General features: G+C 36.3%; 1 protein-coding gene across 44 annotated transcripts in view; it reads left to right on the top strand.

Annotated features, from left to right (window-relative positions):
• Positions 1-27,403, top strand: part of ANKS1B (ankyrin repeat and sterile alpha motif domain containing 1B) — a 1,029,975-nt gene that overhangs the window by 646,198 nt on the left and 356,374 nt on the right. For 41 of the 44 annotated variants that reach the window (XR_011534653.1, XR_011534657.1, XR_011534652.1 and 38 more), the window contains one exon: positions 20,092-20,198. Coding sequence is in view for 33 of the 44 variants with exons in the window: in XM_070599947.1 (XP_070456048.1) it covers positions 20,092-20,198 (107 nt within the window). In the remaining 11 variants the exon portion in view is untranslated. Of the gene's footprint in view, positions 1-19,558; positions 20,199-27,403 lie in introns of those variants that run through there. The other 3 variants (XM_070599959.1, XM_070599960.1, XM_008519903.2) reach the window with 3 other exon arrangements.

Raw genomic sequence — 27,403 nt, 5'->3', positions numbered from 1 at the left:
ATATCTTCACTAAACCCATTTCTTATCACCATATTTAGTTAATGCATAACATGCATTTAATTTAGAAGATCATGATGGTTGATATAAATGAACGCTTCAACCTAAGGTTTATTATATCATTGCTAACCTCTTTTCCTACATTATCTTTACATTTGGTATTCTTTTGCCATGCTAAGGCATTATTTTTATTATCTGATATAAAGTTAGGCATTGATAATTCAGAGGATTGGGAATGAGTTGAAGAGATATCTAGTTTTGGATCTACAATTGAACTACCGCTTGGCTTTGACAGGATTTCATAAATTTTTTGTTCCTACTATTTTACTTAAAGCACATCTAAAACTACAAAAATATTATTGTTGTTGTTTTATTACACAGATGGTCCTAAATTACTTGTCTGTGACCCATTGGGTGAACTATGAATACAAAGTTATTTTCAATTAAACCACGTTGGATATAATCCACAGCAGAATCCTTTGTCAAAACCAATAGAGAAGAAAATAGAAGCTCAAGATAAAATACTATAGTCTATCATGAAAGAAACAGAAATCCATTGAAGAAAACATACATAATGAGATTGAAAACATAGATACATTCATGTAAAATTTCAGGATCTGATCATAAAAACAGAAAGATATTTTCACGTATCAATACAACTACAGAAGAATCTGGGCAGACTTTGTTAAATGTCCATGGGAACTTAAAGATGTTATTTCACTGTTAGAAAAATCCAACATAGAACAAAATGTTCTGTGGACACAGTAGAGAGCAATGTGTTAGAAAATTTATCTGTATATTATTTTTAAAAACAAAATGCATGGTGACTATAGGATTCAAAGCAGTGTCAATGCTGTTCTTTCTAATATCAGCTTGCTACATAAATACTGCTGATGTGATCTTTAGTATTTTTTTAAAGTTATTTTAAAATCCACAGGTACTGAGGAAGAGACTACCTTTGCTGACCACCAACTTTCTTAGCTATATCAACAATTAATCACTGTTTTATACAGAGAGTAAACTATTGTTTACAAGGCCAAAAACAAGAAAAGAAATGACATTGCTACTTTATGATGTATCTTGGAATCTTAGAGCTCAAATTGGCTTAAGCAAAAAGGTATATTTCCAAAATATAAAACATATTTTTTCATATTTGCAAAATATAAAGGGGGTATATCCAGAAAATCTAAGGGAAATTCAAATTTTGAGTACAGCTTGATCCTGAGGTCTTGAAAGAGTTTGTCAGGATCCAGTCTTTTTCCATTTCTCTGCTCTATTTTCTTCCATGTTGGCTTCTTCCTCAGGTTCCAAAGTGGTGTGAATAAGACTGCCAACACCATCAAGCCTAAGTCTTCGCAATTTTATGCCCTGTGTGTGCAGCAGAGGGGTGGGAGATTAACAAAATTCTCTTGTTTTGAATCTAACTTTCATTGTTCTGAATTGGGTCATGTACTCAACTCTGAGTGTAATACTCTGGCCAGGGCAGCATAAGTCGCCAGATGTATTATTTATTTATTACTGCATAACAAATTACCACAAAATTCAGTAGCTTAAAACAACATACTTTTTTTATCTCATAGTTTCTGTAGTCAGAGATCTGAGCATAGCTTAACTGGGTTCCTGCTTCAGGCTTTTTGACAAAACTTCAATCTATTTGTTCGCCAGGGTTGAGGGCTCATCTGAAGGCTCAACTGAGGAAGGATCCACTTCCAAGCTGACTTACATGATTATTGTCAAGATTTGTTTCCTTTTGGGCCTGTTGGACTGAGGGCTTCAACTCTTAGGTGGCTGTTGGCAGAGATTTTCCTCAATTCCTTGCCATGGGCCTCAACATAGCAACTTGCTTCATCAACGCCAGCAAGGGAGAAGGTCTCCTAGTAAGACGGAAGTCAGAATTTTTGTAATCAAATCATGGAAGTGACATCCTCACAATGTTGAGGCATTCTGCTGCTTAGAAGCAAGTTATTCAATGGGAGGGAAAATTGCATAAAGCCATTAATACCAGGAAACAAGAATCAATGGGGCCAGCTTACGAGCCACCTACCAAAACAGATTTGAGTTATATGTCCATCTCTGAAAATGATGTGCAAGAAACTCTTTCCAAAGCATAGGAACTGAGAGTGAATGAGGGGGTAAAGCCCCCAAGAAAAATTCAGGTCATTATCAGAAGAGAAGGATGGATTAATACATCTCTTCATGGTGAATACAACTGCTCATGACAGATTCCCAGGTTTGGCTCTGATTTGTTTAGAAAATGGAAGAAGAGAAAGCTCTTTTTCTACCTCCATGACTTTGAGTCATTATAAATCTTAATGCTTATTTTTAAATTACCTAATTGTATGTTTATATTATGAGATAAAGATGTTTTGGTCTGTTAATTCAACATTTCTAAGCCAGCTCTACTCCTTTTTCATTTGGGATTTATATTATAATTTTCAGCCAATGCCTCTCTGTGGAATAGATTAAAATCTCTGTGTGTGAAGTTGCTGAGACTGTCTTCAGTGTGAAGGATCACGTATAGGCTTGAGGTTCAAATTCTCTCAAAACTCATCCCACTTTACCTAAAGAAACATTTTATGGTTGCTGGGAAAATGAAGTAAACCAAATCTTTAGTCCTGGAGTTTTAGTATTTTAGCAGAAAATGGAAATAAGCATTAACCTTGAGGTTAAGAATATTTTGACAGGTAGCAGGCAGGGGGCTTCTGTTTTATAGAAATCATAGATTTGCCAGTTAACTTTGTCAAGACAGTAAATAAGTCTCCATCACAGAAGATATTTACCCTATCCCTGAGATTTCAGAACAGTTAAAATTGTCAGGCTAAGATGAATAAATGAATTCAGTGTCTCATCTGTTTTCATAATTAATCACAATGCATCTGTTAAAAAGTGATGGGTGTTAAATCTGGACCAGAGTTTCTTGGTGAGTTCTTTCAAAATCGTGGATTTCATGGATTTTAGATAGTACTTGACTGACTCAGCAGAGTGATTTTTTGAAATTTGTTTATGACTCAAGAGCAAATTATTATTAATCATATGATATGTATTATGTTTGTTATAACTAAATACTTATTATTATAGCTAAAAATAAACAGCTAATACTTATTATAGCAAATATTTTTATTATTATTTTTGCTATTTGTTCAGGGAATGCTATATGCCAAGTACTATTCTAAGTACTTTCCATATTTATCAATTCTTTTAATCATCATAACAATTATCTTTTAAAAAAATCGTGTATGAATTTCCTTTTTACTACTTTGTAGTGCATGAACAAAACACTTGGAATTTTGGATATTATCCTTCTGACAATCAAAGACTGTACATTTACCATGACTATCAAGTGATCATATCTCTCTGTTCTTGACAAAGAAAATAGTTACTCTTTTCCTTGGCATACAAGTTCCTTCACTATCTATCACCTGCCTACCTATCTTGCCCCATTTCCTGTGGCATTCCCCTCCTGGGATATGCACATATAATCTTTGAATTCCAGCAATAATGAATAATTTTTAGTTACTTAAACATACCTTTCCCTCATGCTGTTCCCTCCGCCTGGAATACTATTGTATTAATAAGTGTTCTCCAGAGAAATAGAATCATTAAGGATATATATAGATACACATAAGAGGAGATTTATTATAGGAATTGGCTCACATGATTATAGAAGCCAAGAAGTCCATAATCTGCTATCTGCAAACTGGAGAACCAGGAAAGCTGTTGGTGTAATTTAGTCCGAGTTCTAAAGCCCAAGAATCTCAGGGGCTGATGGTAAGAGTCCTGGTCCAAGTTCAAAGGCCCTGAATCAGGAGCACCAGTATCAGAGCGCAGGATAAGATGAATATCCCAGCTCAAGCAGAGAGTAAATTCACCCTTCCTCTGACTTTTTGTTCTGTTAAACCCTCACTGGATTGGATGATGTTCACCCACATTGGTGAGGCTGATCTTTACTCAGTCTACAGATTCCAATGCTAATCTCCTCTGAAAACACCCTCACAGACACACCCAGAAATAATAGTTTTACCAGCTCTCTTGGCATCCTTTAGCCCAGTCTGGTTGACATATAAAAATAGCCATCACCACCATCTTCCTTTTATTTGCCTCACAAACTCCTCCTAAATCTTCAAGTCGCAGATCTGTAAGCTCTCTACCTAAGCCAAAGGAAACATTGTTCCCTTCCTTCTACATTTTATACATCTTGTACACATCTCCATTATAGCATTCATCACCTTGCATGGTAATTATCTCCCTACTAGTCTATAAGATTCTCGGAGGCAAGACAGGTTCCTTGTCTTCTTGGGGTCTAACACAATGACTGGCACACAGGAGGCCTCAATGACTTAAGGCTATAATTGGCTTCTTCAAACATTTGCCAGAAACCTTAAAAGCAGGGAAAATGAGAATAAAATCAATGGAATTACCATTTTTTTCCAATCAGGTATGGCCTAAATATATATTTTGTTGTCTGCCAGAAAATTTTAGCATTTTAGGCTTAAATTTCATTTCCTATTTTAGACCATACCCCAGCGCATAAGTTGTCAGATCTGTTTTGTAAAGGCTGGTATTTCTTAAGTGCTCCATGAAGTTTTTAGTTCAAAATAAAATTCAAAGCCTTAGGGAAAATTGAATCTGAGCTCTTGAGTTCCCTTAGCATTTAAACACCAAAGCATGATCTTGGATCATTTTCCTGTTTAAATCTTGGCTTTTTGATCCGTCACTCTGTTGACCCACAACATTCCACAATTCCTGGAATGACTAATCCTTTTCCTTCTTCTGCTGTCTGCCATCTCTGCTTTGCATTTCTATTTTTGCATTTCCGAATGGCTGCCCTTTATCTGTGGAAGAAGCATTGTTCTTACTGCATTGTCTCTCTTTCTGCTAATTTTCATTGTTAATTTTTCTCCTCAAGGAAAATGGATATGTAGCTTATAATTCTCAGCTAAGAGGACATTTAGGGTTGGAAAAATGAGATATTGTTACCTTTTAGTTAAAAATAGAATTGTTAGTCAGGACCTTTCTTCCACTACTCCACAGGAATAAACACTGTTCACTCAGCTCCTATACCTGTATTTCAAGATATAAAAGACAGGACAGCAGGCTCACTAGAGACCATCACTATAGTTATTAGTTGAATGTAAAATTTCTCTCCAAAACACAGGCATAGCTGTCTTAAGAAGTGTGCTCTTTGCCAGTCTCTTCAAAAATGACCAATCTTTCTTTGAAATATGATGGAATAAATAACCAACGGTCCCTTTTGCCAATTTTAAAGCTGGGAATAAGAACTATCCTTTCTTGCCATTCCTTGCCCCACCTCGTTCTTCTCTTTTCTCCTTCAGATGGATGTGAAGAACAGGCTGCTTGGTGCTGAAGATCTGGCTGTTGGTGCATATTAGATAAAACAAAGCCCCTAATGACATCATGGGTTTTGGCATTCTGATCACTTCACAGTACAATTAGCTTTCCTCTGTTATTTGGCCAGACTGATCACCCCACACATTTTTGTCTGTTTGAAACAAGAGAAATGGACAAGGAAAAACACCGATGGCTCAGGACCAGTCCTTTGATTGAGGGACTGAAAGAACAACACAAGTGTTATTCTACTGACAGTTAAGGATAATAATATATCCCTAGCATTTGAATGACTCTTTATAATTCATAGTGATTTTTCACATATGTTATTTCATTTCAGCTTCAAATAAAACCATAAGATAGGTGGGGTGAGGTGTCACTCTCACTTTACCGAAGAACGAAGCTCCAGAAACTTGCCCAACCAGAAGGGTACTCTTTCTATTGCTCCATCTTGAGAATAGAAACAGAAATTATTTCCATAATGGAGAATAGCCAAGATTCAAACCCAGGCAGGCAGGTTTCAGGGTCCAGGCTCTTAACCACCATGCTGTACTACCTCTCCTGAGGCAGCATCTTCCTTGACATACATCACAGGCATCCATGCATCGCAGACCAGAGAGGCTGAGCACTCATGTGGAAACAACACCAAAGCTGCAGGCTTTAGAATCAGAGAAAAGCCCTTTGTTAGAGTGAAATAAAAATATCCAAGTGATAGGATTTACTCTTCTCCCACCTCTCATTATTTCCCCCTGCTTTTTCTCATTGCTTTACACTTTAGAAGCCAAGAATAATGAATGTAAGGTGAAGGATGGGAAGGAGAATTAACAGAAAAAGTGGGAACTCTTAAAACAAACCTGCTGCTGTGTGTATGGGTGAGCATTCTCCCTCCTGCAAAGAGGCAAGTTCCCCCTCTATGCATCTGGAACACAGAAGAAGGATAGTGTAATGGCTAAAAGCTTAGGCTCTGGAGTCAGTTTTCCATGGTTCTAGTCTAACTGGACAACTTTAGACAACTTAACGACCTCTCTGTATCTCATTTCCTCCCCTGTAGAAGGAGATAATAACGATAGTACTTCACAGGGTTGTCATGAAAATCATAGGAGTTAACACATGTAGAACATTTAGAACCTGACCACAGTAAATGCATGTTTGCTATTATTTTACATAATGAGATAATATATTTAAAAGGCCTGACACATAGTAGATGTTCAATAAGTATTAGCGCCCTTTATGCGTGGCTTAGATAAGAGGAAAGACACATTCTTTGAAAAGTAGGTGCCATATATCAGTTATCTTGGTGCTAGGATAAACAGGTATTTATTACATTTTGGAGGGTTAACCAGTTTCTTTTTAAAAAAAAAACTCTTGTCCAGAGACTCTCCTTTATCCCTTCTAAGTGTCATTTTCTAACTTAACAAATTTGATAACCGCCACCTCTGCCAAATCATTTCACCCACCTTAACTGTTTTATCAGTTTCACCTGCTAGCACCTATTGCAACAGATAGTGTAGTAGGTTTCTTTTTGCTCATGGAACCTGGAATGACTTAAGCAGTTTTCTCTAATTCAGTTCTCCACTCTTTATGGCATGTTTCTAAGTGTTCATTCTTTTAATCTCAAATGACATTTTCTAAACAGTAAACCGATGTTCTCCGCTAGCCTATAAATTGTGTATGTCCAGGGGTGTTCAAAGCTATATCCCCACTGCCTAGTAAAATGCTTGGAACAAGAGGTACTTTATGAATCTTTGCTGAAGAGATCAGTCAATGCTGAAGGAATGAATAAAGTATAAAAAGAAGTATCCTCCCCCCAATTAACTAGAATCTAATTAAGAGATGTCTGAAATTAATCAGAATATTAGTTACCTTCTACTTTTAAAAGAGAAAGTTAATTTTAGAAACCTAAACTGATATCATGGATTTAATTTAATACAATTATAATAGTTTTCAAGCTATGTTCATCTCAATCTCCTAGGCCACACTTGGCTGCACAGTATACACTGAGAACAGCCAAGAGCATGTCAAAATTAAGCTAGTAGTCCACCCCCCCAGTAGCATCATGCCATTACAATACAGGCCAGGATAGTGGGCTTCAAACTTAACTGTTGCCACTGCCTCAAATGCTCTTTTCCTAGATACCAGAACAGCTTGCTCCCTCACTACATTCCAGTCTTTGCTCAGATTTCACCTTTTCGAGAGACATTCCCTGACTATTTTGTCTAAAATAAGTCACTTCCCTCCTCTCTCATTTTTATCTCCTTTTGCTACTTCTTCTTTAACTATTTTTTTTTAAGATTGGCACCTGAGCTAACTGTTGCCAATCTTCTTTTTTTTTTCTGCTTTTTTTCCCCAAATCCCCCCAGTATATGGTTGTATATTTTAATTGTGGGTCTTTCTAGTTGTGGCATGTGGAACGCTGCCTCAACGTGACCTGATGAGCGGAGCCCTGTCTGCACCCAGGATCCGAACCAGCGAAACCCTGGGCCGCTGAAGCAGAGTGCGGGAACTTAACCGCTTGCCCACACGGCTGGCCTCATTTTTTAACTTTTAAGAGTAGGCTTATTGCGGTATAATTGATCTACAATAAGCTGCACAAATTTAAAATGTACAGTTTAATGTTTGACAAATGGATACACCTGTGAAACTATCACCGTAGTCAGGAATGTAAATATCCATCACCTCCGAAAATTTCCTCCTGTCATTTTGTGATGCCTTCTACTCCCTTTTTTTTCTCATCCCCAGATAGTCACTGATTTATTTTACATCGCTATAGATAAATTTACATTTTCTAGAATTTTATGTAAATGGAATCATACAGGATGTACTCTTTTTTTGGACTGTCTGGTTTCTTTTACTCTGCAAAATTATTTTGACATTTATCCATGTGATGCATGCAGCAACTGTTTCTTCCTTTTCATTGCTGAGTAATATTCCATTTGTATGACTATATTACAATTTGTTTATCCATTCACCTGTTGATGGACATTTAGGCTGTTTCCAGTTCTTGGCTATCACAAATAAAGTTGCCATGAACATTCAAGTACAAGTCTCTGTATGGCATATGCTATCATTTCTCTTGGGTAAATACCCAGCAGTAGAATGGCTGGGCCATGTAGTAGATGTACATTTGACTACTTTTTTGGTGAGGAAGATAAGCCCTGAGCTAACATCTGTGCCAGTCTTCCTCTATTTAATATGTGGGTCACTGCCGCAGCATGGCTGATGAGTGGTATAGGTCTGCACCTGGGATCCAAACCTGCAAACCCAGGCCACGGAAGTGGAGCGCACTGAACTTAACCACTAGGCCACAGGGCGTGCTTCTTGACTTTTGAAGAAACTATCAAACTATTTTCCAAAGTGATTGTGCCATTTTACATTCCCACCAGCAGTGTATAAGACTCCCAGTTGATCCATATCATTGTCAACACTTGGTGTGTTCAGTCTATTTAATTTTAAACATTCTAATAGTGGTGTCACATTATGGCTTTCATTTGCATTTTCTAATGTCTGATGATGTTGAACAGTTTTCATGTGTTTGTTTGCTATCCATATATCTCTTCTAGTGAAGTATCTATTCAAATCTTTTGCCTATTTTAAAAAATTGAGGGGCTGGTCCTGTGGCTGAGTGGTTAAGTTCCTGTGCTCCGCTGCAGGCGGCCCAGTGTTTTGTTGGTTCGAATCCTGGGCACAGACATGGCACTGCTCATCAAACCACACTGAGGCAGCGTCCCACATGCCACAACTAGAAGGACCCACAACGAAGAATATACAACTATGTACTGGGGGTCTTTGGGTGGAAAAAGGAAAAAAAACAACTAAAATTTAAAAAATTGATTTATTTGTTTCTTTATTACTGAGTTTTGAGAGTTCTTTATATATTCTGGATAAAAGTCTGTTATCAGATATAGTTTGCAAATGTTTTCTTCTAGTCAGCAATTCTGTCTTTTCATCCTCTTAATGAAGTGTCATTCAAAGAGCAAAATTTTGATGAATTCTAATGATCATTTTTTTCTTTTAAAATTGTGCTTCTTGTGCCTAACCCAAGTTCAAGATTTTTCCTGAACTTTTTTCCTAAATTTTCTTCCAGAAGTTTTGTAGTCTCAGATTTTGCATTTAGGACTATGATACATTCTGAGCTAATTTTTACACGTGATGCAAGATATGGATTGAAATCTATTTTTTTGCATATGGATTTCTAGTTGTTTCAATATTGTTCATTGAAAAGTCTCTTCTGTCTCCACAGAACTGCCTTTTATCTTTGTCAAAAATCAGTTGATCCTCTGTGTTTCAATCTATTTCTAAACCCTCTATTCTGTTCCATTGATCTATTTGTCTATCTTAACACCCCACTATCTTAATACCCTACTGTCTTGATGACTGTAGCTTTATAATAAGTCTTAAAGTCAAGGAATATACCTTATCCAACTTTGTTCTTCTTTATAAAAGTTATTTTGGTTACTCTTGGTCCTTTGCATTTCTATATGAATTTTAGGAGAAGCTTGACAGTTTCCACACACACACACACACACCAAAAAACCATAAAAGCTCCTGGGATTTTATTTGCTATTACGTTGAATGTATAGATAAATTTGGGAAGAACTTATGTGTTAACAAGTTGAGTCCTCTGATCTATGAATATGGTATATCTTTCCATTTATTTAGGTTCTATATCATTTCTTCCAGCAATGCTTTGTAATTTCAAGTGTACGGGTCTGGCTCATCTTTTTGACAGATTTATTCATTAGAATTTCATGTTTTTAATGCAGTTGTAAGTTATGCTATATTTAGTTTCAAGTTCTGATTGTTTACTGTTAGTATAGAGAAATACAATTGACTTTTGTATACTGATCTTGTGTTCTGCAACCTGGCTAAATTCGCTTGTTCTGGTAGCTTTTATGTGGGTCTTATAGGATTTTATACATAGATAATTATGTCAAATGTGAACAGAAATGGTTTTACTTTTTCCTTTCCAACCTGGATGCATTTTTTTCCTGTTCATGAATTATTATGCTGGCTAGAACCTCCAGTACAATGTTAGATGGAAGTGGTGAGAGTGGACATCCTTGCCTTGTTTGCTGAATTTAGCAGGAAAGCATTCAGTTTTTCACGTCTAAGTGTGATGCTAGCTGTAGGTTTATAGATACTTTTCATCAGGCTTGAGAAATTCCTTTCTAGTTTGCTGAGAGTTTTTATGAGAAATGGATGTTGGATTTTGTTAAATGATTTTTTTCCCACGTCTACAGAGATGATCATATGATTTTTCTTTAATAGTTAATACGGTGAGTTGCATTAATTGATTTTTGAATGTTAAAGAAACCTTACCTTATTGGGATAAACCCAACTTGGTCATGTTGTATTATCTTTATATATTATTGTATAATATTTGTCAAAATTTTGTTTAAAATCTTAACATATATATCCTCAACAAACATTGGTCTATAATTTTCTTTTCTCATAATGTCTTTGTCTGATTTTGGTAGCAGAGTAATGCTGACCTCACAGAATGAGTTGGCAATTATGCTCTTCCATTAAATTTTCTGGAAGAGTTTATGTAGAATTAGTATCATTTCTTCTTCATATGTTTGGTAGAATTCACCATTGAAGCCATTAATGAGGCCTGGAGTTTTCTTTGTGAAAGATTTTAACAATAAATGCAATTACTTTAATAGATAGAGAGATATTCAGTTATGAAGTTGTTCATGTGTGAACTTTGGTAGTTTGTGTCTTTCAGTAAACTTGTCTATTTTATCTAAGTTGTTGAATTTATTGGCATAAAGTTATTCATAATTTCCTTCATTATCCTTTTTAATGTCTGTAGAATCTATAGGGCTGTCAATTCCCTCATACTTGATACTGGTAAATTATATATTCTCTTTTTTTTTCTGATTAGCCTGACTAGTGTTTATTGATTTTATTCATCATCTCAAATAAGAGTTTTTGATTTCATTGATTTTTCTCTATTGCTTTTTCTGTTTTCTATTTCATTTTTTTCCATCTTATCTTTATTTCCTATTTCTGCTTGCTTTTTTTTCCCCCCTTTTCTTATTTCTTAAGGTGGATGCTGAGATTATTGTTGAAATTGTCTTTATTTTTAATATAGGCATTTAATGCTACAAATTTCTCTCTGAGTACCACTCTAGCTACATCTCACAAATTTTGATATGCTATAGTTGTATTTTCATTCAATTCAAAATATTTTCTGAGTATATGAGGAAATATTCTAACAAAAGTACAAACAAATGAAAACAGAAATCTCGAGTTGGAGAAGGTTATGAGGATATGAAACAGTGGTGACCAATGAATCTTTACAATAACTAAATCCAAATTGATAGGGACAGACATTGGGAGTATTCAATATAAATATTAAATAATGACTCATTCAATAGAAGGAATATGCTATAAGGAAAATTCTAGTAATAGATTAGAACAAAATTTTCTAAATGATTATCAGCAAAACCTAAGAATTGATTGGAAGTAGGGCAGGTAAATGAAAAGCACTCTGGAGATTACAACATATGGTTGTAGGAAAGGAAGAATAGAGAAGAGAAAATATTCTGAAGGTCTAATTTTACTGGAGTAGGAGGGAAATAGAGTGTCTTGGAGGAGGAAAGAGTTGATATCTTATTTCCAAATAATGTTAGAAAAGTCTATGTCTGATATTTAGAGTAGGGAAAGGTAAAGTAACCATGAATGGAATGGAGAAGTGTCACAGAATCTCAAACTTAAAAAGGGAAAAATGGAACAAATAGGTATGTCACCAGACCAACAAAAATGAAGAAAAGGAAAATGATGAAACAAAAATGTAAATAAATATAAACATAAAATAAGATGGAATGATTAAAATCAAGCATGACTGTCATTATCCTAAATTGTATTTGTTCATTAAAATGTAAACCACTAGATTGTAGTTTTTGAATTCCAGATTAAAAAATAATTACATTTATAGGCTATTTATAACAAACATTCTTTAAAGTGATCATTTTAAAAAGTTAAAAATAACGAGGTAGACACAAACATGATTCATAAAAGGAAAAATTGATAACTTGGGCTTCATCAAAATTAAAAACTTTAACTCTGTTGGAGACTATATGAAGAGAATGAAAAGACACACTATAGATGGGGAGAAAATATTTACAAATCAAAAATCCAACAAGTACCTTGTATCTAGAATATGTGAAGAGTTCTCAAAATTCAACAATGCGAAAACAAACAATTCAATTAGGAAATAGGCAAAAGACATGAACAGACAGATAATTCACCAAAAAAGATATACAGATGGTAAATAGGCACATTAAAATATGTCCAACATCATTAGCCATGATAGAAATGCAGATTAAAACCACAATGCAGTATTACTACACACCTATTAGAATGGCTAAATGAATGAAAACTATAGTGATTACACCAAATTCTGGTGAAGATGCAGAGAAACTGATCTCTCATACATTGCTGGTAGGAATGTAAAATGGTACAACCACTCTGATAAATATAGTACAGTTTATTATAAAACTAAACATATTTTGATCATATGACTCAGTAATTGCACTCTTGGACATTTATCCCAGAGAAATGGGAACTTATGTTCACACAAAAACCTGTCCATTAATGTTTGTGGCAGCTTTATTCATAATAGCTAAAAGCCGGAAACAACCCGAGTGTCCTTGACTGGGTGAATCTTTAAGCAAACTGTGGTACATTCATACCATAGACTACTACTCAGCAATAAAAAGGAATGTACTATTGACACGCAGAATAAATTTGCGAGGATATCAAGGGAATTATGCTGAATGATAAAAGCCAATCCCAAAGGTTACATACTGTATGATTGTGTACATATAGCATTCTTCAAATAACAAAACGATAGAGATGAAGAATAGGTTAGTAGTTGCCAAGGGTTAAGAAGTAGGAGAGGGAGGGAGATGGCCATGGCTATAAAAGGATACCAGGAGGGATCCTTGTGATGGTACTGTCTTTATCTGGACTGTGGTGATGGTCACATGATCTACACATGATAAAATGGCATAGAACTAAACACATACACACATACAATGTATGCATGTAACAGTGGTGAAATCTGAATAAGATCAATAGATTTTATCAATGCCAACTACCTGTTTGTGATATCATACTGTAGTTGTACAAGATGTTACCATTGGGGAAAACTGGGTGAAGTCTATACAAAATCTCTTTTTCTTATTTCTTATAACTGCTTGTGGATCTACAATTTATCTCAAAATAAAAAGTTTTATAAAAGAAAGTGAAGGAGTAGACCTAGGGATATCATGCAAAGGACTGAATAAAGTATGATGTATCCACATTGTAGAATATTATGCGATTATTTAAAAGAACAAATTAGAGCTTATCATTTACTTGGTAGAATTTCCATGAAGTTTTGTTGAATGAGAAAAATAAGGTTCAGAAAAGCGAGTGTACCATATTTCTATTTTTATGAAACAATATCCAAAAATACCCCCACATATACATATCATATGCATACGCATATATATTTGTACACGACTATATTATGTGTGTGTGTGTGAGAGAGAGAGAGAGATTCAGCAATGGATAAATATATGTGAAGATACACACTTAGTTTGTTAACATGAATTACCTTGAGAGGAGAATGGATGATACAGATGGTATGGAGGTACTGGGAGAAAGAGTAACCAAGAAAAATGGAAAAGGAAAAAAAAATAGAGCACTAAAAATGCAATATATATAAAACAATAACAACATTATACTTATATGCAATTATGTGTGTTCTGTGTTGTTGTAAATTTAAAGAAAATTTAAGAATTACTTTTGTTTTTTATTTTATTCAATAATTGTAAATTTATTGATATAATTTACATATCATTCGATTCACCCATTTAAAGTGTAAAATTCAGCGGTTTTTAGTATATTCAAAGATTCGTGCAACTATCCCCACAGTCAATTTTAAAACATTTTTATCACTCTAAAAAGAAACCCTGTATTCATTAATAGTCACTCCCCTTTTACCGCTAATCCTGCCTCCCTAGCCCTAGGCAACCACTATTGTTTCCATCTCTATAGATTTGTCTATTCTGAATATTTCATGTAAATATAAAAAGTATTTTGTGACTGGCTTCTTTCACTTAGTATAATGTTTTCAAGGTTCATCCATGTTGTAGCATCTATCAACATTTCATTTCTTTTTATTGCCAAATAATATCCCATTTTATGTACATATCACATGGTATTTATCCACTCAAGAGTGTCTTGCCTGTGTGCATAGCCATCCCAGGATGACACTGGTTATAGTTGTGTTTTCTTTGTCTCTTTCCCTAATCTTTCTTTTAAGCTCTCTGCCTCGTTTGGTATCACACCCTAAAATTAGGCTCCACCAGTTGCCAGCTGATTGTTTTCTTGTTTTTGGCCATTCTTTGAGATATGAGTTGCTCCAGAGCCTGGTCCAATTAAATTTGTGCAGGAGTAGTTTTGGGGGCCAGTCTTTGAAGTTTGTTCTGACCCGAGAAGGGCATTTCTTAACTGTCTCTTTTGATTGTTCTCTAAAACTAGCTGGCCTACTGTTTAGCTTGTTGTCCTAATGGAGCTACTAGTCTCCTTTTAATTGCTTTCCACAAAACCCTCCATTGTTTTTAATAATACCTTTAGGCTTGAACTTCCTCATGCACTCTTTCAAACAAAGGCAATTCCTTGGGATAGACCTTTAAAACTCTCTGTACTTATGGCTGACCCTCCCCTTTTGGCAGAATCTTTGGCCCACTGTTCGGGGCACTGAGCAAGGATGGTAGCCTCTGGTCTTCTCATCTTCTCAGCTTGCTCTTCCATCTGGGCATGGAACCTCAGCCCTATAAGTAAGCTGGGATGAGGGTGATGAGGACCTCACTATTCTCATCCTGCTACAACTGGGATAGAGCCTCTACTTTATGAATGGGGGCTGGATGGACAAAGGGAGCCCATGACCTCTTAGCCACACTCACCAGGAATTTACCCTTTGCAACTTGGAGTTAGAGGGAATTAGAAATGCTGCTGTTCTGCCCCTTTGGATGAGATACCGTATCCATTGGATGCCAGCTGAGGAGAGAGGGAACCCCATTCTCTTGGGAACACCCACCCAGAATGGAGCTTCTTTCAAGCTAAGCAGGGAGTGAGGGGAGGGAGGAGAGAAGTTATGGCTCAAGTGCCACAGACCCTCTCTGTTCTTACCACGTTTTAGTAGATTTTCTTGAATAAATATTTTTCATCCTCGGTATGTTCTTAAGACAATTTCCAGAGACTTTAAATTGTTGTTTTGTTTTGGTTTTTTATACAGTTTTCACCAGTTACATTTGTTTTACTGGGGATAGGGCCCATGGAGCTCCTCATGTTGCCATTCTAGAAGTATAACCTCCAGAATAATTTTTTAAAAAGATTGCTCCAGAGCCAGCCCTGTGACCTAGAGGTTAAGTTCAGCACATTCTGCTTCAGTGGCCTGGGTTCAGTTCCCAGGCACAGACGTACACCACTCATCAGCCATGCTGTAGTCGTGACCCACATACAAAATAGAGGAAGACTGGCATAGATGTTAGCTCAGGAAAAAAAAGAGAAAGATTGCACCAAAGAAAATTCCTGGTTTCATCACATACTCTGAGCTTCAGTTACCTTGTCTGAAAAGGAGCTAATAATCCACACCATACTCTCTAGGACATAGTGGCCCCGAATAACTGTTAATTTCTTCTTTCCCTCCACTTATCTCACATTTGGGGCTTAGAGAAGTTCCAGTTGAATAAAAGTGCCTGCCCAGTAATGTGTTATTTTACTTTAAGAATTTTAAGACTCCAAGAAAGTATTTCAAGTAAAGTGAGAAATATACTTAAACACTATAAAAAAATGATCTTCAGACCCATACCAGGTTTCTTTTAGAGTTTTGGCTCATGAGAAAATACTTTAACAAAACCACAAACCACATGACTCAAAGTCTCTTTCTTCTTCCTCACTCTTACAACCTCGCTCTATCCTCGTCTCTCCCAACTCACTTCCCTCTTGCGTTATAACCTTTCACCAATGTATAAGAATTACTGAGTAGAAATTGAATGAATAGTTAAAAGGATAAAATTCAATCTGTCTATATAAAGATTTGTCAAGTGATTAGTAACTAGTATTTTCTCTGAGCTATGTTTTTGTACAGCAGTCTGGACCTTGAAATAATTCTCTCTCTCTCTCTCTCTGTTTATTTATTAAGAAATGAAAATCCCATGAAAGCCATTTTCAATGTAATTCATTCATTCATTTAACAAAGATGATTTGATAATGCCTAGGATATGTGTGGCACTCTTCTAGGTACTTGGTCCCTGATATGTGTCTTAGGAGATAAGATGGGATTTGAGGAGTTGGCCAACCAGCATGTCTTACCAAGCCAAAATATTATTATTGTGTTTGCTCAATCTTTGTGTAGCTTATCCAGCTACTCACAGCTTAAAATGATCAGGGGGAACAATGTGGTTGTGACCCTAAGAGAGGTTGCAATTGAAACTTACACTTAACTCGATTTTGTACCAGCTTTGGAGCTAGCCAAGGACAGATAACATCTTGTGTTCAACTTCTCAAATAAGAAATATTGAGTAACTACAATGCCTTAAAATTGATTCCTAAACTGCTAAAAACTTTTTGACCTTCTTAAAATATCTGGAACCGATCAAGAATAAATTATAATCAAGTAAAAAAGAGGATGAAGATGATAAACAAAAATCCAGACCTGAAAGTTCTATTTTAAAACTCAGCTATCTTCTTTTAAATAAAGCATTCAGAGATTTGGATAGAGTTTAAAAACACAAATTTTAAAATCTGAAACTAGGGGATTTTATGTAGTTTGGATTATGAAATGTAAATTACATTATAGCCATGTGTTGCCTAACGATGGGGATACATTCTGAGAAATGCAGTTAGGCGATTTCATCATTGTGTAAACATCATAGAGTGTACTTACATAAACCTAAGTGGTATAGCCTACTACACACCTAGGCTATATGGTACTAATCTGGTCACCACCAACATACAGGCAGTCCATCGTTGACCAAAATGTTATGTGGCATATGACTGCATTTGGTTTAGCAGGTGCGTACTGAATCTTTATTATGTGCAATATTAGCAAGACATATTCCTACATTCAAGAAATAAATCTTGTACACAAATAACTATAATGTTAGACAGAAAATATTTGTTATAAAAGTCTAAAAATGTCACTTAAGACATATAAGGGAGAGATATATTCCAGTTAGGGGAGATTAGGAAAGGTTTCATAAAGAAAATGTCATCTGATCGAAATCTAGCAAAATGCAGAAATGTGAGGACATAGTAAAACCAACCCAGGTACCTTACGGGCTGCCTTTAGAGACCAGCTGACTGGAGCACTAGGGAAAGGGGAATAAGGTTAGATGACTTGTAGTAGATCATGAAGACCCCAAGATGTCGTCAAAGGAGGTGGGAGTTTATTTTGAAGCCAATTGAAATCCGTGGAAGGGTTTTGAAAAAGGGAGTAATAATCGACACTGTGTCTTAGAGAGATTGTTCTGAAACCCACGGATAAAATAGATTTAAAAGGTATCAGAGGTAGGAAGTCCAACACAGAGGCCATTGTTGCATCAGGCCGGTTGGGCCTGAATGAAGAGAGCAGAATCAAAGTAGATGGCAGTTCCATAAACATGAAGCAGGAGTAGAATCAGGGGAATGGATGCCAGATACACCCTGACGAGAACTGACTGGAACTTGGGAACTGCTGTCCGCAGTGAAAGAGGGAGTAAGACATTTGGAAGTTTAGTGTCTGTGTGCCAGGGAGGTTGACAATGTTCTTAAAAAGAGAAAGGAAACAGAGAAGGATAAGGTTTGGGAAAAGAAGAACGATGATGCTTCACTTAATAATTATTTATTTAACACTTATTATGCACCAGGCACTGTTCTGGGGGATGAGCGTTAGCTTTAATTTTTTTTTTGGAGGAAGATTAGCCCTGAGCTAACTGCTGCCAATCCTCCTCTTTTTGCTGAGGAAGACTGGCCGTGAGCTAACATCTGTGCCCATCTTCCTCTACTTTATACATGGGACACCTACTACAGCACGGCTTGCCAAGCAGTGCTATGTCCGCACCCGGGATCCGAACCAGCAAACCCCTGACCACCCAAGCGGAACATGTGAACTTAACCCACTGGGCCAGCCCCTAATTTTTAAAACACTTTATGTGACAAGGACACAAGTCCCAGTGTGTGCGACTCCAGAGGGAGAACTGGAGCCAGTTGGAAGGAGTCAGGAAGTAAAATAGCTTTCTAATTAATGGAGACTTCTTGATAAGTAGTAAGAGCTCTGTTACAGGCAGTATTCAAGCATAAGTTGGATGATTCTCTTCCAGGAACGCCGTGACAAGAGAGTCCTGCAGTAAGAGGAATATTAGACTAACCTTTCCGCAAGTTGTCTCCCAATCTCGAGGAAGAGTCTTTTCTTCCTGATGATCTCGTCCTATGGGTTCTTTTATTAATCTCTGGTTTCTCTCAATTATTAAATAAAATACTCAATCTGTCTGCCATTCAGTAAAATTCACACATTTACATCTGTTATTCTTGAATTATTTTTGGTTAGAGCTCTTCATCTTTATTAAAAAATTCTACCCAGTAATGTTACCGTTATAGCTAATTTAGAATGGTAACCCTGGTAGATTGGGTTATAAATATCAGAAGGGAAGAGGATTTCTTGTGCCTAATAATATTTTTGTTTGGAAGAAGCCCTGCAAATGAGAAATGAATGATCTTGACTTCAAAATTGCCATGCAGTTTCTGTATTTTGCAGTAATTCAAAAAAGGAAACAAATATCTCAAAGAGGTTCATTTTGATAGAGCATGGTAAAGAAACAGAATAATAATTCTCCAAACACTGCTAAGCTTTAGATCAGGAGCATTTATCTGTGCTGCATTAAAAAAGAAGAAGAAAGGAGAGGAAGAAAGAAAAGGAAAAAGGAAACCTGTAGTGAGCTCCGCGATGAGCTATAGTTAAAGCTTTGCATTTCCTGGTGTCTTTTGAAACGTAAAATTCCACAACAAATAGCTCTGTAACGTATAACCAGTATGAAGATTCAATTCAGATTTAAGCACTTTGGTTTGCTTTTGAATCTTTCTATTTTCTGCATTTGTTTTGACTGCTCTCATCATTCAAGATTGACGCTTGGATGGGTGTGTAGGAGGAAGCAGCAGCAGCAGGCTTACAGCTTGCAGACAAAAAAAATCTGCCTTATCTGATGGCTATTATTGAAAATGCGAGGTGTAGCCTGGGCTGGGTAATGAAGGGGAGCGAGCGAGGGGGAGCAAGGAGCGTGGAGCTGCATACTGATGAGTGGAGGAGTACTTGATAAAAAGAATTCTGGCTGCCGGCCGTGCATTGCTCATTGTGGAGTACTCCAACAATCACACAGAACGCAGACCAGCCTAAGCTGACAGCTTGATATGCCTTCTTCTGCTGCCTGGTTTTGGGGACTGTATGACGTACTGGTCGGTAGTAAAGATTAATATGTAAGAAATGTGGAGCTAGGATCAAGTCATACTCCACAGCCTGCCTGGCAAACTATGTTTTACTTCTGACTTTGCTCTCTCGCTGAGAACGTTAATCTGTCAAGCTGGCGGGCTCCTTTGATAGCAACTTTCCCAGGAGCATGATGTGGCAATGCCACCTCTCAGCCCAGGACTACCGCTATTACCCCGTGGACGGCTACTCCCTGCTTAAACGCTTCCCTCTTCATCCTCTTACAGGACCCAGATGCCCTGTCCAAACAGTGGGACAATGGTTGGAAAGCATTGGGCTACCTCAGTACGAGAACCACCTGATGGCTAATGGATTTGACAATGTGCAGTTTATGGTAAGACGCTCTCTCTGTCCATGGAGCTGCCTTTTGTCTGTCTTTGCTTCTTATGTGTCTTACATGGCTCAGAAGCAGCCTGATTTGCACCGAAACCCGTCAGTTTTATATATGTGACTGCATCAGAAAATCGGATGCCCTTAGGACTGAACTTACTGTGTACATATAGACACTTACTGAAAGATGAGATCTGTAGGCATCCATATACATATGTAGTATATGAATGAACCTGTGAGAGTACTATTTATAGGCAGTGACAGAAGATTAACATTTATATTCTCCCTGTCATTCTTTGTGTGATGTTTATAAATTTTTAATCTCAGAATACCCAGTTAGATTCTAGCATTCTTCAGTTAATTCTAGATTCCTAAAAAATTGTTATTTCATTTGAACATTAGCATTTAGTGATTGATTAGACAATTTGTTTTGTATACGGTGTGAAGATCATTGTTTTTTCCTGGTAATTGTTTGATAAGCTGTTTAAATTTTGTGGATGACCTTTAGTTCATTAGTAAATTGCTTCAGATGGTCAATTATTGAGAGCATTCCCTTACTTACACATGCTGATTGAAGAGTACTGAAGTATTGCTTATTACTTTAGGTAGAAAACAAGCACTTAATCAATTAATTGTCAATATTTAGAAAGAGAGGCTGATGGACAAAGTGCATTCATGTACTTCTGAATACTGGTCTGCATGCAGTCTAAACCTGGCGTGTGCAAACTTCTCACTGTGATGAATATAGGTGAGCAAGGAGGATGGGGAGACATGCAGACCCATAATACAGCTTTCTAATCATTTACATACCTCCCCCAGTGCTCATCAGTTTCCCTTGTTAAGCTACGTCACAATCCTTATTAGCTTTCCTTGCTTTTAAGGTCCCATCACACATATTACTGATCCCTAAATTTAGAGAGAGCTGCATAACATAAGCATGTAGCACGCAAATGACTTGTAGAAATAATTAATAACTATTTCTAAATAAAATGCTGTGGCTAACACCTGAAGTTTATTAATATCAGAATTGATAAGAAAATACTGAGGACTAGTCATTTCCATTTGAGAATATTTTTCTCGAACCTTGACTTGACTACTGTAGATTTTAAAATTATTCAAATTGTTAAACTTCTGCCTCTTCTCCAAAAATATGTATGCCCCATGAGCTTTTTTTAAAAAAAATACAGAAATGTAGTAAGACGTCTGAGCTCGAAGTAATTGTGTACTTAGAACTCTTTATGAACCTGTTTTTTGGAGTCAGATGTGCAACTACTGTTATTGTTCTCATGTTTAAGAGTGCTGTCAGTGATTAGACAGACAAGATATCGTGGGTATTGAAATAAGAAAAAAATGGAATTTCTTCAATTGCTATGAGAGTCTTAGGACACTGAGCAGAATCAGGACAGACTTGGGACACCCAACAGATAACACTAAGAATTAGGAGGAACTATGAAACAGAAAGAAAGTCTTTTCATCGTTAGTTATACTTATTGCACATTTTGATAAGTATCCTTTCTCATAACCACTCCTCAAACCCTCATCCAAATTTATCCTGGTCCCATGAAAAGTTAGGTAGGTCTCTGGATTCTCTGGATTATTTGTCTGCTTTGAAAGATTTTAATTCAGCATAATTTTCCTCTGAATATTAAATGCTTTTGAGCAAATATAATCCCTTTTTGAAAGCCTGGAACTGAAAGGTTAATCAAACAGGTTTCAAATAAGCATTTGGAGAGTGTAAGAAACATTCATGAATGAATTATGTATAAGCACTCCAAAATGTATCTGGGAGGCAAAAATCCTGGACATATGTGACAAAACCAAGGTCTGATTTTCTCCATAGATTATTGTCCTTATTTTTTCAATTTCAAGTATTATATATAATTTTCCAGAAAATAAGAAAACAGTTAATTCAGATGAGTCAATAAAATATTTTCTTCACAAGATAGAATTAATTTTTAAAAATCTTTGAATTATCATTTAGAGCAGTTAATTAATTATGAAGATGAAGTAAATCATAAAATGGTGTCATCAATTATTGCTTTATATGCTTCTGTACACCATTTATTTGCTACTAGTATCATAAAAAATCAATTTCTACCTCTATAAAAATTGTTTATTGATCACCATAATCTAATTTATTTAATTATGAACTTAGTTGAAGTATATTAATATACTCAGCCCACTTTAAAAAACAGATTTCATTAATGTGGTAAAAAAATCTGTTAGACCTGCTTAGCCTCTACTCAGTATCACATTCTAGCTTTTGTTTTTCTTGAAACACATTCTGACCTGCATTTATTCATCCTGTTGCCTAAGCAACAAGCACCACACTCCTATTAACTATGATGTAGTACAGGTCTTATTAGCTTTTTAGAACAAGACAGTGGAGACATCAAAAGGATATAATTAATGTTGGTTGAAACACCATAGCACATCCATGCATAGATAGACTTTATTTAGGAAACATTCTCAAGAGTTAATTTTTCATTTAATCAATAATCCATTAATGAATGTTAGTTTTAAAGGGTTCATATAAGTAACTTCCAAAGTATCTATTGAAAGCTTTTAAGAATTTTTTTGCTAACTCTGCTCCTCATACTCTCCTACATAAACACAATATATGGATGATTTATCCACATGGCTATGATTAACTTTAACAAAGATTTCTTCCATCAATTCCTAGACATGCTTAGAAAAGAAGGACCCCCATTTATTTTTAAATATCTATCAAGTATTGCTTCTCCTTTGGGCTCTTAGTACTTATCCATGATTTTGTTCATGTGTGAATTTTTTTCGATATCTGAAAGTCAGAATTCCAAACTTTTTCTTTATGTATCTAGTTCTGGTTTGCAGAATAGTTATGCACACACTTTTGACCCTTCTGTATCCCTAAGAACATAAAATAAATGGAAATTGGTACAAAGAATAGCTACAAAAGTATATCAGTTCACTAAAGACTTTGGGAAAGTCAGATCTATGTTGCAATCATAAGCCCCTTAAACACAGAATCATTTGTCTGAAGGCTTATCCCGGCCCCACTTTACCTGTTCATCATGTCTGAAATCATATATCATCAGTTCCCTCCTAGTTAGGCATGTCTACCTGCTACCCACTAGCCTATGGGAATGTTACCCTGGTACTCTGACATCCCACCTATTTTCCCTGAGTTTGCAACATATAGAATGTGTCTAAGGATCAGCAATACTTTTTTTTTCGTCAAGGAGTTTAGATATGAAGAGATTACTATACAAAATGCATATGGTTATTTACTTCCTTATTATATGTTTCTATCATCCTCTCTTTTTTCCAAGTCTAACAACAGCTTCCTAAATTTTATTTCAAACTATCTATTCTTGTCCTGATGACTGGTCATTTGTACTCTCCCCAACTCCCTCTTGGACAGCTATTTCCTTTTCCTCCTCTCTATCTTTTATCCTCAAAGGTCTAACTCAATTCCTGCCTTGTTTACATAGCTTTCCTTAACAACTCCAGTCTTCAGCAGCCTCTCTTTCTCTGAACTCTGTAGTGGTTGTATTTGGTGTGAAAAATTATATTTGGCATGCCATTATTCACTCTCTAGGATTAGAAGTTTTCACTTGTATATATCTTGTCTCCTGAACTAGACTGGAAGCTCTTCAAGTCCAAGTTTTGTAAATTCAATGTCCTTACCTTTCTCACAACTCCTAGCATAATACTTTATACATAGCTATCACCCCATAACAACTGGATTGACAGCAGATTCTTGTAGAAGGACCTCTAGCCTCATTTTAAAACTGGATGCCTTGTTTTGCCAGTGGAAACATGGGGAATTAGTACTCTTGATTCATTCACGCAAGCAACACTCATTAAACATTTTCTACGTGCATGGGACAGTTCATTACTAAGAATGTAACAGTGAACAATATATGATCCTTGACCTCAAGCAGTTTACAGTATTGCCCTCAGACCTATCATATTATTTGCATGCACGTTGCACACACATTCCTTCATGTGTTTACACACATTCATGCACACACACACAATATCATGATGATCTTGTCCCCCATCCTTCCCTATAATCACCATGCTTCAGCATGTTACTGAGTAGAAATTGTTTTTCCAGCAACAAATTGCAGTAGGCAATGGAAGAGGTCAAATCTATCATAGCAAAGAGTAAAGGAAGATAAAGACAATGATAACATCAAAACACTGGCAGTGTTATGGTAGATTTATCGTCCAAATATTGAAGTAAGAAGTTTATATTACTTGCAGGAGGACTGACTTATAGCCTCACTAGGATAACTAGCTGACAGTTATATTTGTAAACTCTAATCAAAAAGCATAAAAAATAAAATTATACCAACTTACTTTTTTTTTTTTTTTTTTTTAGTATCTCCTGTCTTTCTAGCAATTGCCATCTAGGCTGACTTAGGATGCTTTGACCATTATTAAAACGTTCAAAATGCAGCTCTTACAGAGTAAGAAAGAAAAATAATACCAGGAGCCTTATGTGAATTGGCATTTTTGTACACTTGGGTGGGTAGTACTCAAAAAGGACTTGCTGAAGGTCAAAGTGAGTAGTGCCTATTAGACACTGAAGTGGAGCCACAGAACTCTTGGAAGTCACCCACTTGAACAAAAGATTTGAGCAAGACTGATATTATAAGTATTTCACTGAAATTCTTTTTTCCATTTTTGTGGTGCATTTTACATGCTAATGGACTTACTTCTCCTTTCCTCTTTTATGTAACTTTTCTGTAATAAGAGCACCATTTGCAATTGACCTGATAAAATGACCTTTTAAGTATCTTAGCAGCATATCATGATCCAAGTAAGAAGTTAAACTTGTGAAGCAGAAAAATAAATTGTCCCTAAAGGGCAAGACTAATAGCCCCCATGATGATTTCTTGTTTCAAATATTGTTTAAGAAAATTTTATAAAGTTACTGAGATTTAAAGATACAAGAGAAAAATACCTGCCACACTCCCTACGCCTTCCTGTTTCTGAAACAGGCGAGGCCCCGAGTTGAGTGGGTGGCTTTATATTGAAAGTGCAGCTATAATTTTCCAAACTCATTTAGGCCAGTAGTTACACACCCACTTCATTTTTTTCAACTACAGGCATTTAAAATCTGTTGGTATCCAAAAGCCAAAGCCAGGAGGGAGTTATTCTTTAATCTGAGCAAGAGCTTAATTACAAATATAATAGGCCCCAGCCTTGCAGTGGTGTGAGAGAGAACTAAAGCAAGACTTCTCATTTCCACTGTCTTGCTTTTCTATGATTTGGTTTACTCATCTGTAAAATCAATCTAATGAGAGATCTAGGTGAAATGTTCTTTGGGCATGTTACTTAATATTTTGAGCTCTTTAAAGATGCAGGGTACAATATTAGTGCTGGCAGAGCTATTAATTGTTCTTGTAGATCTCATTAGCCTTGGAAGGACACTGATTGTGCAGTAGAAAGTCAGAAATGTGAGTATGTTCAGGGATGACCATCTTAGAAGGATGGCTTTCAGAAAAAACATTAGCCACAATTCTATTCTAGTGATAGCAAGGAGAGTCTTTTCTTCCACCTGGCAGGTTTTCACATTACATTTTTAAACATTAAAATACGCTGCCCCATTTTCTAATAATGCAGTACTACAACTCCCATTCCTAACTAATGCTGACAAGAATTGGCCTTTAATTTAGTCATGCAGCATATTTGCATAATTTGATCTCCACTATTGCTTCAAATGACCAGATATTTGGAATGAAGAATTTACTTCATGGATCAGAAAACTTATTAAAACTGCTGAATTACAGACTAATTTTAAGAAATCCAGCCACAATCATACTTCTTTGCTTCTTTAAAACGACACATCTCTCAGATGAGTGTTTGGGGGAGATGGTCTCCATTTTCTCACTTTTAGTCACCTCCTTAACTGCTATAATCCTGCCTGCTTCCCAACTCTTCTGCTAAAATTATTCTCTTTTAACTCCGTTGTGACCCGCTTCTTGCCAAATCCCAACCCCCCCTTTTTTCTCACTTCATTTCTCTTTGCTCTCTTTACAGTATGTGATTTTCACTCTCCAAGCCTTATTGATATTTATTTGGGTTCTATGACATTACACTGCCCTTTCCAATCATTCTGAGTCTCCTGATCCTCCTCCTGCCTCTCAGTGTGGGTGGTGCTCTCCCTGTCCATGCGTTAGGGAGATCATTGCTTCTCACAAATCCATAGCTGTCCCCGCTCTTCACCTCTTTCTACCTGGCTTCCAGTAGAGTCCAGCTACTCAACAAACATTTCCATTTACATGTCTGCATGCGAAGCATTTAGCATAGACCTAGCAGAGAATAAATACCCAACAAATGTTGAGTATTACTGCAGCCAGAGTGATCTTTCTAAAGCACGTGTTTACTTTAGCACACTTCTGCTTAAAATACTTGAACGGTTCTCAATTACCTATGAGAGATTATATTTCTAAAATCCTTAATATAGCGTTCATATTCAGGATTCTTTATGACCTGCCTAACCCCAACTTATTTTCCAGCCTCATCTGTTACCATTTCCTCTCTTTACAGTTCTGGAGAACTGTATATTTTTCTTTCATTGCTTGGCCTTTACACATGCTGCTCTCTGCTGAGAATGACCTTCCTTCTCCTCTTAACTCCTCTTTATCCTTTACTTCTTAGCCTACTTGTCACTTCTTTTAGCTGTCACTTCTTCCCTGACCCTCCATGTATGGGTTAGGAAGCTTTCTTCTGTAATTCTCTTTCTTACCACGTATCTTCCTATGCCAGATTACCTATTTACTTGTCCACCTACCCTCACCACCTCTGCCACACACAAACACTCGAACAGGGGTTGGCAAACTTGTTCTGTAAAGGGTCAGGTAGTAAATATTTTAGGTTTTGAAAGCCATATGGTCTCTGTTGCAACTATTCAACTCTGCTGTTGTAGCATGAAAGTAGTTATAGACAATATGTAAATGATGGGCATGGCTATGTTCCAATAAAGCTTTATTTACGAAAACAGGGAGATTTGGTCACAGAGCCATGGTTTGCTGCCCTTGTACTCAATTTGAAATTCCTTGAGTATTAGAAATATGTTTTGATCCTCTGTACCTCCAGGTATAACCCATGGCTTACACATGTAGACACGATAAATGTTTGATGAAAGGAAGAAAGAAGAAAGCAAATAAGGATGAAGGAAAGGAAGGAAAAAAAAAAAAGGAAAGAGAAAGGGAG

Source organism: Equus przewalskii, chromosome 29 (assembly GCF_037783145.1).
Source record: "Equus przewalskii isolate Varuska chromosome 29, EquPr2, whole genome shotgun sequence".
Taxonomy (NCBI): Eukaryota; Metazoa; Chordata; class Mammalia; order Perissodactyla; family Equidae; genus Equus; species Equus przewalskii.
Note: the sequence above shows the minus strand (reverse complement) of the source record. Positions and strands in the feature narration are given on the sequence as shown.